The sequence below is a fragment of the Heloderma suspectum genome, chromosome 11, assembly GCF_057233095.1.
Source record: "Heloderma suspectum isolate Gila_16-S chromosome 11, 16-S_ref, whole genome shotgun sequence".
In the NCBI taxonomy this organism is placed as follows: Eukaryota; Metazoa; Chordata; class Lepidosauria; order Squamata; family Helodermatidae; genus Heloderma; species Heloderma suspectum.
Genome location: NC_139468.1, coordinates 12,631,310 through 12,643,530, shown reverse-complemented (window position 1 = coordinate 12,643,530; position 12,221 = coordinate 12,631,310). Strand labels below are relative to the sequence as shown.

Genomic DNA, 12,221 nt, shown 5'->3' with positions numbered 1-12,221 from the left:
CTCTTCTTGAGTGAGGTCAAGCCAGCATAGATCTGTGCAGGGCCCTGGCAGAATCTGCCTGATCTGATCTTGCCTTGCCAGACTTGACTTGATTCTGCTTCATTGGCCTGCACCTGTCTAGTAAGTGCAACTGCTTCAGACTGGTTTCTCTGAGAACCCTGAGCTAGGCTAGAGAGAATGCTGATCTTCCCTCTAGCCGGTTCCTGTCTCACAAGCAACAAAGCCCTTATGTTTGGGCATATAGTGAAAGGGCTTAGTCACAGACAAGCAGACTTTCCCCACACCCAACCAACCAACTCTTGTGATTCAAATGATGCTTCTGAGCATGTTCAACTGTGTCGTTTCCTGCCAAGATAATAGAATTTGCCATTTTCTTTGGGAAAATACTCACTGTTTTCTGGGTATTTGACAGCAATGCTTGCAAAACCCAGATGGTTTTGAGGTGAACCATGTGCACATTCTATATATCCCTAGTTCTGAATAACGTTTGTAAATGAAATTCATTTGTAAATATGCACTTTATCCACAAAAGGGGGTTTTCATTAGGGGTGCAACATGTAGTCCATGAACCAAATCAATTGACTTACAATATTCTGATTCATTAAAAAGCTGTCTCCAATTAGTTGGTCCGGTGTTAATTTTTTAAATATTATTTTCAATATGAGTGACCTACAAAAACAGCAGATGGCTAAGGCTGTCTTAAAATAGACATCCCCAAGAAAGGGGAGGAGGGAGAAACCTATGATCATGACCACTGTGAAACATGATTGCATCAGCTATAAATAATGTGCTTCCCCTCTCCCGTAAAACTACTGTATTTCTCATATACAGGTCTATGCAGATTTAATCAATAAATGAACAGAATATAACTAGAATCAAGCCACATTTTCTCAGAAGACTTTTTTTTTCTGAGAACATGTTGAGGTTTTTAATCTTCTCATGCCCTTCGAAAAGACAGCTACTTTGTCAAAATGTTATGATATATGATAGAGATCTTAAGATATCAAGCAGCATATAAGTAGCTTAAATACAATAAATAAATAAAATTGAATATTCCATTACAGGCCCCTTATGGTACATTCAGTAGACTGCTGCCATTTTTATCCCACAATGCCCCAGAATTACACAAAGAAAAGAAAAAAAACCAAACAGTGCTACTGCCAGTGCTGATGGAGGGCCCCATCCACCAAGAAGCTATTGGGAAATTTATCTGGAGAAATCCAGTGAAATGCCGCCCCCCCACACACACACCTTTCTCTGCCCATGACTAGGTTATAGAATTCTGAGAGGCCATTTGCACACAGTTGTAAGAACACTTAATTTCCATTTCTGTGACGTCAGAAAATGGGCACACAATTCAAACTACTAGGAGCTTGAGCTGTGTTTTCTCCTGCTCACCTTCCCCACAACCTGCACTACTCACATGTAAGCTCCAAGGTTGTTCACAATTCGACCAACAGCTGTGATAGTGCCATCAGATTGTGCCAAGGGCTCATTGACTCCCTTGAGGAAAACCTGGAACCAGGGAGAAAGAAGACCACTAAAGGAGAGCTGGTAATATTCTGGAGAGGAGTTCAGATTGTCAATCGCCAACACCCCCCTCTAAAAAGAAATCACTTCTTGACAACTTTACCACCTCAAAAATACTTTCTGGCTATCCAAAGAATTGTCCAATTCAAGCGTCTTGAAAGTGATCCCCACCAAACCCTTTGTGCCAAGGAAGAACATTCAGCACTTCAGTTTCAAAACATTTTATAAATGTATCACTAGGAATGGGGGAGAAATTTGTTTGGTTTACATTTTAATGCAAACTTACCTAATTCATACTTCCTGAGCCAACACGAAATCGCCTATGCAAACGCCTGCCCCACTCCCACCCTCAGGGAATTCTGCAGGGAGGCAGCAAAGAAAATTGGAAGTTTGCTGTCGAAATTCAACCCCACAGAGGCCGCAGATGGCCCACATGTTGTCCAAACCTTTCCTAAGGGATACTTCTATGCGACTTTGCTACATGAAACTGGCATCTACTGGCTAGTATCCAAAACAGTAAAACAAAGTACAGAACAGAGAAGGAGTGGAAGGTGTAATCTTTAGTGGTGGTAGGTATTGGGCCCGGGGAGGAGAAAGAGTAGCCCCACGAGCCTGCCATGCTGGTGATGCAAACAACAGAAACCAATGACCCAAGGCAGGGATGGGGGAAGGGACTCACAGTGGGAGACATTGACAGAGTGGCTTCCTTCTCCATAGCTAAAACAACTTGCCAAGGGCAAAACAGCTAGTATGCTTTGCCCATGTCTCTCCCACTAAGCAGGGCTGTCATTTCGCTCCCCCTGCCCCCAGCCTTCCTTCTCCCTCCATTGCCATCCCCTGACAACTCCACCAGCTTTTCTGAAGTTATGGCTGCAGTGCTCAGTTACAGTTTCAGTATGGTAAAAAGCTGAAGGAAGGGCTGAGATGCCATTATTATACCCCCTAATGGACCAGTCTATTTCTGGCCCATGTCAGTTTCTCATGTCTTCAATCAGATGTCTATTCTGGCCCTGTTTTCTGTTATTATTTTTTTTTTTTGGGGGGGGGGAGAACTGTTCCAAAAATGCATTTCAATTGTATGTATTCTCCCTAAAATACATATTTTTTATAAAGTACACATTTTTGCATGCATTTCCCCTTGTCCATACATTTCCGAGTTTGCAATCTGATTCATGTGCCCCCGCAAATGTGTTTGATGGCATGCATATATTTGAGAAATACACGTGAAAAAGTGTGTACTTTGGAAAAATGTGCACAAATACACTTTACTCAATGGGAGAAGAATGCATACATTTCAAAGATGCAAACAATTGATGCCTGCATTTGGAAAGATGTGCATGGAAATACACACGGATTTCCATGCGAAAAGAAAAACACAAAGCTCGCAATCTGATGCGGAGTGAGCTTTGAGATGGAATCCAGAGAACTTCAGCGAGCTTAGGTTTTGCTGATTCACACAACGCTAACTATCTACTACCTCCAGTATCAGAAGCAGTATGCCTATATACATCAGTCGCTGGGGAACACAACTAGCAGGGTGTTATTGCACATGACATGTGTCCTGCTTGAGGGCTTCCCGCAGCCAGCTGGTTGGCCATCTAGTCCAGAATTCTGGTCTAGATGAACCCTTTGTCTGATCCAGCATGGTTCTTCTTATGTTGCTGGACTGCAACTCCCGTCAGCTCTATCCAACATAGCCAGTGGTGAGGGATAATAGGTACTGCAGTCCAACAACATCTAGAGGACCACATGTTCCCCATTCCTATTGTAAGACATAGATAGCAACATTCAAGACAGCAAAATAATAATAAAAAAGAGTTGCTTTTGCCAAGCAACAATTAATTGCTTTCTTTTGTGTCTTAGAAACCACAATATCTCCTGAAACAGAAGCACACCATTGAGGGAAGATGCTTGGATCTAACACAACAAATGAGCCATTGTGCTGTAAACTGATCAGCTGGAAAGACCTTTTCCTGCCCTTCCTGTTTCCTCCGTAAAACCAGAACAACCAACGTTGCTCTTAGATGGAGCAGGATGATGTGACTTCAAGAGGGGAGTGTGGGAAGAGCTATTCCTCCCTGCCCCCTCTTAATCAATCCCATGCTGGGATTAAAAATGCTTTTCATCAGGGAACATTGTCATTTGCTGAATGTAAATATGGAAATGAGGCAGCCAAGATCGATTCCTGCCTAGTGACCCTCAGGCAGACAAGCCCCCACCATCCGAGGCATGCTACAGCATATCCCAAGGAAGATTTGGGCAGCGGATCAAACAGCCCTAATCTTGCCATGACTAAGGATGTACGGATTTTGAAAAATCTGTTCTGTCTGCGTTTCTCAGATTGTCAGGTGACTTTTGTTCCATTGTCCGCTCATTGACAGACTTGGATTTTTTCCCCCAATTACTTGAATTTCTGCAAATTTGCATTTAGACAAATTTGCACTTGAAAAAATGTGCAGATCCCACCAAAATGTGGATTTTCATGCTTTAGCCTACTGGGGAAATGCACATTTTGGGCCGGTTTTTTTATTTGATGTATTTTTCTACGACTATGTTTGCTTAAAATTCTGGAAAGTTTAAAAAATGGTCCACAACCCCTTGGAATCTGTGCAACTCAGGAAAAGCCGGTCCACTACAGAATCTGTGGGTCAGATTCATAGAAATCCAAACTCATTTGATTCCATTGCAGGTTTCTCCAACATCCCTAGCCATAACTGTCAGCAATGCAAATAGCCCTTTCCATCTGCAGACAAGCTCTCCAACTGACAGGAGGAAAAGCACGAACCTTTGAGGGCCAAGCAGCTCATCACCAGCACTTCTTTACAGAAAGCGTGGGGAGATTTTGGCTCAAATGCCCATAATCAATTACTTCAAACATGCCTCAACCAGTGCCACATCAGTTAACGTTTTCAATCTTTATTTTGCCTTTTAGCCATCCCCCTCCAGAGGGCAGGTTGGACTAGACCAAGTAGGAAAGTGAGAGGGTAGATGGGAGAATTGCTGGAGTCCTTAATTTTCCAGGTGGTTCTATAAAGAAAATGGTAGGCTTTACAAGGGAAAGGGTGGAATGGGACTTTAATATATTCTTCTAAGTGATTAATAGGGCATTTATATTAAAATCTCTCCCACACACACACATGTCCATCATGCTATATAGGGGGAAATGAATCAGGCAGAGACATCATTGTGGAGGGTGGAGAAGCTAGTGAAACATTCAGCTGATGAAATCTCAGGTCTTAGACCTCAGTTTTTGCTGGCTGCTTTTGTCAGCCTAGACATCAGTTAACACCAGGAATGGACACATCTGTCAAGTTTGATTCTGCTCAGTTACTCATTTTTCCAACATTGAGGTTTTCCCATCCCATTCCTCATCAACTTGCATTTCCCCCCTAAAAGTCTGCTCACACATTCTCATGCATATGTCTCCTAATACACACATGTTTGTATGCACTTTTCTTAATGTCAATTATGTTTGCAGTTGATTTTCCCTAATGTAATGCATAATATAAAATAATCATTTTTTTCTCTGTGTTGTCCCTTAATATATGCAGTTTTGTGTCCACTTTTCCATATTATACACATTTTTGTACACATTTTTTGACTTGTAAACTGCAACGCAAAATTCAGGAAAGTGCAGAGATTGCTGTATAACTGCATTCTGGCTTGTATTTGGGAGATGTGAATTTGGTGAGTTTGCCTTAACACGTGAAATGAACTAATTCCACGCCTATCCCTGCTTAGAACATCCTGAGCTGCAAACCAGTTTTTGCCCACCACACTCTCCACATACACATGCAGTCCCACTGACTCCAGTTGGACTAAGGGTCTTTCCAGATGCTCATCCTCTCTCCAGGAGGATCCTGTATCACTTTGCGATCGCTGTATTAGCCAGCCACATGGCACAAATTTCCCCAGTGTCATATCAACAAGAGGACTGCTGGGGAAAGTCTTAAGCACAGGAGAATGTAGTAGGAGCCCAGCTGGATCAGAGGAAAGGTCCATCTAGCTCAGCACGTTGTCTCCTAAAATGGCCAACTAGATGCCTCTGAGAAACCCACCGGCAGGGCAGCATGGGGGGGGGGATTTGTTCCCCAGCAAATTATTTCCAGAGGCATGCTGCTTCTGAATGTGGAGGTAGCATCGAGCCATCATGACTAGTAGCAACAGATAGTCTTATTCTTCATGAATTTATGGAATCCCCCTTCTAAGGCAGTGGCCATCACAACTGCATCTATTCTTGTGTGAAAGTGAGTCCCATAAATTAATGATTTTATTGTTCAACTGATATTCCATTTCAATATTTTTTTAATGTGTGAAGAAGTCCTTTGTCCTGAATCTCTTGCCAGTCCATTTCATTTATTACATTTCTATACCATTTCTCTGGGCAGTTTACAAAGATTAAAAACTCTAAAAAGACAACATTGTAACATAATATATAAAAGACACACACATTGTACACACACAATTTTAACAATCAACAATAAGAAATCCCAGGATCCATCAAAACCTATCATATGTTGTCAAATGGCTGAGAGTAGAGGGAGGTCTTAACCTGGCACCGAGAAGAGGAAAATGTTGGTGCCAGGTGGGACTCATTGGGGTCATCATTCTATAATTAAGAGGGGGCCACCACTGAGAAGGCCCTCACCCTTGATGACATCCTCCAAAACTCCCTTGGAGGAAGCACTTGGAGAATGGCCTCATATGACAATAGTTGTGTCCAGGTAGGTTCATACCAGGAGAGGTGCTCCCCCAGGTATTACAGGACAGTGTATGTGTGTGTGGTGGTGGGGGACTTCTCTCTATCCAAGTTCTCCATGCTATACAGAATTTCACCCCAGGCATGTCCCCCTTGAGTGGGCTTTTTCCTGAACTAATAAAAAGTATTGTTTTGGCTTGGATGCCTAGATTTAAAAAAAAAATGATGCAGGCGATAGCGGGCATGCTGTAGCAGGTGATACTCCATTCTTCAAGCAAATCTGTCTCTGCATCTGTGAAGAGCCTTTAGCCCAGTTCTTTGTTTGGTATTACAGCAGCCCAGACTTAGCTGTTGTATCCTCCTCTCATTCTGAGTTTGAGGCTGGAGTCATGACATCAGGTTTCTGCTAGCCACAAAAGGAGAGGGAGGACAGGTGGCAATACTGTGCCCATCTCCCAGGGCCAGCCCTACCACTAGGCAGGGTGAGGCAGTTGCCTCGGGGCAACAGATGCTGAGAGATGGCAGCGAGGTGTTGGAGGAGAGAGCTGTGCGCCACACAGCCTGCCCTGCAGCCCCTAAACTAGTCTGCTGCCTTCAGGTGTTGTAGAGGACATTGTCCCATCACCCATGTTGAAGAAAACTTTAATTGTCTGTCTAGTCAGCTTTTGTACATGGAATGGGAGAGGTCACCATCTTGTTCTTCACTTCAGGCAGCAAAATATCTTGGTCCAGCCTTGCTACCTCCCTCTCCCATCTCAGCTAAATAGTAATTTATGATGAGGACGTGGCATAGAATGGGGAATGGTTAATTAATTCCCCCCAGCTGCCATGACCCTAATCCAAATCATGTCTTCCCCACACATGCTTAGAATGAACGTCTAAGCACAGATCTCCCACGTTACTTTCACTCTGTGGCCTTTCCCCATTATACAGGACCCCAACTAGATGTTCCAATACTTGACCCACACATAAAACTCATTGAGCCACCGATGTGGCATTGCTCCTCAAAGGTAGGGCTGCTGGCCCCACAACACATCCCGCAAAGGTCCCGTAACCCATGGGGAGTTCCTTGACCACCATTTGGGAAGGGCTGGCATGGGCCTTACCTCCAAGCCTGTGTAATTCACTCCAGCGTAGCGTGGGATGATGCTGCGTTTACGAACAATGGTAGTATACAGCTTCGTTCCTGCTGGGTCCTTCTTCCGAGGCTGTTTGAGGAAGAAGAAAACTGCTCAATGAAAAGGGAGCGGGAGGCAGAGAGCTCACACAAGGCCATAAACCAAGGAGCTTTATGTTTATAAACAGACTGGATTGCTCTGCGGTGGCCCCAAGGTGCCATAACTGACAATAAAGCAAGAATTGATCGTTAACACTCTCAGTCCCCTCAGGAGACTGTCAAGAAAGATCAATAGTATTAATCTTTTGTGTTTGGCATTTAAATATTTCACAACCTATGAAGACCTGCTATCACCTTTTCCCAATGAAATGTAAGTAACCTTTCCATTAGTGGAGAAATGGGGCTGATTCCAAAGTGCTATGTGGAGGAGGCATGGCATGAGGGAAGGCATGTCACAGGGGACATGCTAGCAGGTGCACTCATGCTCTCCCCTCACACATTCCCTGAATGCATGGGAGAGGTTCAGTGAATACCCCTGTCAGGATTTGTATATGCTAACTAGGGCGTGCACCGACCACAATGTTTGGTTTGGGCCCTGATTTGACGATTCAGAAAACAGCCCAATTTGGCTTGGACTTTTGGTTTGGACCCTGATTATTTGATTTGATTTCACCCTTATCATCAGGACCCTGATGATTTGGACTCTGATGATTTTATTTGGACCTTAATGATTTGAACCCTGATGATTTGATTTGGACCCTAATGATTTGGACCCCGATGATTTGATTTGATTTGATTTGGACCCTGATGATTTGAACCCTGATGATTTGATTTCACCCTTATCATCAGGACCCTGATGATTTGGACCCTAATGATTTGGACCCCAATGATTTGATTTGATTTGGACCCTAATGATTTGGACCCTGATTATTTGATTTGGACCCTAATAATTTGAACCCTGATGATTTGATTTGATTTGATTTGGACCCTAATGATTTGATTTGATTTGATTTGGACCCTGATGATTTGGTTTGGACCCTGATGATTTGATGATTCAGAAAACAGTTCAATTTAGCTTGGACTTTTTCTGCTCGGTTGACCTCAGAGTCACAGAAAGTGCAATAGGGCACAGGCAAGTGGTGGATGCAGAGGAGAGAGTGGCAGGGGCAGAAGAAGGGATTGTCATTTCAATGGAATGAAATGACTTCGAATTTCTAGGAATCCAACCTGTGAATTCTGCAGTGGACTGGCTTTTTTTCAAGACATGCAGACTTGCAGAATGGTTTTTCACTTCTGGGTTCGAAGGGGGGCGGGATTTGTGCTAATTCACATCAGCACCAACTGAACTTGTTAATCACAAGCTAGTTTGTGACTAACTAAACTCATCAGTCACAACACTGCAAGTGAATTTTCTTTTTTTTTACCAGAATATCATTCTACTTGTGCTAATGCACTAATGTGCATTAGTTAATGTGCAGTAACACATTAGCACAAGTAGAATGAAATTCTGGTTAAAAAAGAAAAATCCAGTTCCATCAATGAGCAGATGATGGAACGAAAGATGCCTGATTATCTGTGAAACAGAGATGGAATGGATTTAACAAAATCCATACATCCCTAAGCAGAAGTCTTGAACATTCAGCATTTTCCAGTCAAGCAGTCAGTGCTACACCCTCCCAGGTCCCACAGGCTCCCCCAAACCTCTCTTAATGTGCCTGCTCCTGGAAGAGAGAACTAGCAAAGTGCACTGAACACTGGATCACTACTATGCTCCTTCCAGGGCATAGCCTGAAGGCACATGGGGCAGCCACTGTGCTGAAGCTAAGCAGGTCTGGGTCTGGTCAGTGCTTGGAGGGGAGACCCCCTGGGAACCACATGCAGCCATCTTGAGTTCCAGAATGGAAGAAAGGTGGGATATAAATGTAAGAAATAAATAAATCTGCAACATCGCTCCCCTAGATTGGAGAGCCTGGTAAAACCATGCACTGCGATTAGAAGCTACATCTGCCAGTCACAAAACTACACACACACACACACACACACACACCGCCTTCTGATGTTTTCCTTATATTGTGAGCTTGGGAGGAAATGTATCAAATTTTGGCGATACCCTGTCTGTATCTCTGTGTTCCTCTGAATCCTAAATCTTCACAAGTGTTCAACTTCACATTTGATCCACTTCAGAGGAGCCCTGGTTCAATTCAGACTTCTCGTGGATCTGTCCGAATCAACTAAATCAGTCGAAAGCATGCATAGAACCACAGGGAGAGCTAATGTTGGGGCTGGCAGTGTCTGCAAATGGACTTCTCCCAAGCAATCACAAGACAGCTAATCATTATTATCTCATCAATACAAGCACTCTCCTTTTAAAAAAAAATATCACTCATTGTGCAAATGAGGGGAATGGTGCATGGAATAAAGGTCAGTTATTGTTTTTTTTAATTCAGGCAAAGGAAGCTGCTAAGCCTTGTTACATTTTGCACACCAGGAAAGCTTCCATTGAAAATAGGGAATGTTTCTCATGTTTAGGGTACTACAGCTCCTTAGCACTGATTCACATGGGGACAACCCTAGTTGACCTGTTAAGGAAATGACAGCCCGTTCTAATTTGTTGTCTTTCAAACCCTTGTAGAGCTTTGTCCTGTCTTGTGTTCACTTATCATGGGCTGAACCAATGGCTCAGTTAGGTTAGTTTAGACTCTGGATTAAACGGTGTTATGTCATTTAAACCATTTAGATGGCAATGTGTACTTCTCCACTTCGTTCAAAATGTAGTAAGCCAGCCATGCTACCTTTGGAGACCCTCCTGCACATTCTGCTGAGTGGGGCCCTAGTTGTCTGCTCCCAAAGTCCAGCCCTAATGGAGCCACTGGGCTGATCAAAACAAAGCAAGTCCCAGGTTGATAGATATATATATATTGCAAGGTAGTGATTTTCAGGACCAGGGTGAAAGTCAGGATGTCCATGGCTGGGAATCCAGTTCCTTTTTGACTCACTGGAATTCCACGGCATCTCCAACTCAATTTGGATTTGTGAGCTCAGCTGTGGGCTTTTCCCCAAACTCCAGGAACTTTTTTTTTTGCAGATTTCTTTTGCAAGTTCCACAATTTGCACATATTTCTGAGCAATTTGTGCCAATTGCAGCTGAATTTGTGCAAATTACAGCTGAATTTGTGCAAATTACAGCAAAAATTGCACAAATTGCTCAGAAGTTTGTGCAAATTGCAGAACCTGCAAAAATGTGCAAAATGCCCAGAAAATCTGTGAACTGGCCCAGCCCACTGCAGATCAAGTCAGATGCTGCAGCAGGAACCAGAACAAAGTCTAGGGGGCCAAACCTGGGAAAACGCATTGACTCCACACACCCCCAATGGATTTTTCTGACATTCCTAGGAAGAGGGAATGACCAATCTTCCCTGCTTTTAAGAGAGACCCCAGGAGCTCAGATGTAACATGTTTGTTGGAGCATGCTTCTCCAACTTGTGAGCTTTGAGAATCTGAAACATTTTCCCATCATGAATAATCACCATTACATAAAGATTTCTTTCGTCTGACCTCACTGAATGTCAGCAAAACAGTTCTTGTGTAAGGCGGTTGTTGTTCATTAGGAGGTAGAATCCCAAGGTTGTTGGAATTAGGAGGTAGAATCCCAAGGTTCAAAGCCAGAGAATGATACAATCTCCCCAGGAGACAGTACCATCTCAGGATGCAGATTAGTGATTGCATGTCTGAAATCTTCCCCCATGCCAAAAACACCCTACCAAAAAGAAGCTAGAAAATTGGGGAGAAGACTGGAGGAGAACCCTTCTCCCTTGACATGCTAGCCTTTCTATGAGCACAGATTTTTTTTTTTGATGCAGCAAAGCATTTATTTATGTATTACAGTCAGTGCAAATCAATTTGTAGAGGACCCTTGGACAAGACACCCTGAATGGCCCCACTCCCTCAATGAGTCTACTTCTCACCACTATAGTCATCAGCTGCTATTGCTCCTCATCCACTTTCTCATCATTGCTACCACTTCCTTGCTTGACAGGCAGAGAGCCAGGGAGCAAGGAGGCAGTGGCATCTCCTGCTCATGCTTCTCACCAGTACCCTTGTCTGGGCCACAGCAAGAGGCCAGTGAGCAAGCAGGTTGCAAGGGTGAAGAGGAGGAGCAACTCCAGGGGGCTCTTGTCAGTGGGCTCCTGCTGGGATGTGGACTCTCAGCAGGTGCCTTACCTACCCTTGACACTGGTCCTGATTAAAATCCTGCCTTCCCATCTCCAAATGAGACCTTCCAAGATGTCTAATGATCATGGCAAAACCAAAGCCAAACAAAACACCATATTGAAAGAAACCATCTCAAAATGAAAGAGCAGCTATCGCAAAAACAATATAGCAGAACGGATAAGAACATAAGAACATAGGAAGAGCCTCACTGGATCAGACCAAGGGTCCATCTAGTCCAGCATTCTGTTCACACAGTGGCCAACCAGCTGTCGACCAGGAACCCAACAGTGGGGCATGAGCACAACAGCACCCTTCCACCCATGTTCCCCAGCAGCTGGTGTCCATAGGCTCACTGCCTCTGGCACTGGAGGTAGCACATAGCCATCAAGACTAGTAGCCATTGATAAATACAGACCAGATGCTTGGATTGTTCTGAGAGATCATCTAAACCAAGGAAAGGCAACCTGGTGCCCTCCAGATGTTTAGGGTGATGACTCCCACAAACCACATTGGTCATGCTGGCTGGGGCTTAAAGGAATTGTAGCCCAAAACATCTGGAGGGTGCCAGGGTGCCTACTCCTGATCTATAAATACGTGAGCCAGAACAATACAATTTTAATCTGCCACTGAAAGGCAGGAAGGGTAATCTGGGACAGTGAATTA

General features: G+C 43.8%; 1 protein-coding gene across 1 annotated transcript in view; it reads right to left on the bottom strand.

Annotated features, from left to right (window-relative positions):
• The window catches only part of CCDC33 (coiled-coil domain containing 33), a 286,225-nt gene that overhangs the window by 127,072 nt on the left and 146,932 nt on the right, over nt 1-12,221 (bottom strand). Inside the window, exons 8-9 of the mRNA XM_084816877.1 lie at nt 7,336-7,437; nt 1,424-1,515 (exon numbers count right to left, since the gene is read on the bottom strand). Coding sequence (XP_084673003.1) covers nt 1,424-1,515; nt 7,336-7,437 — 194 coding nt within the window. The remainder of the gene's footprint in view (nt 1-1,423; nt 1,516-7,335; nt 7,438-12,221) is intronic.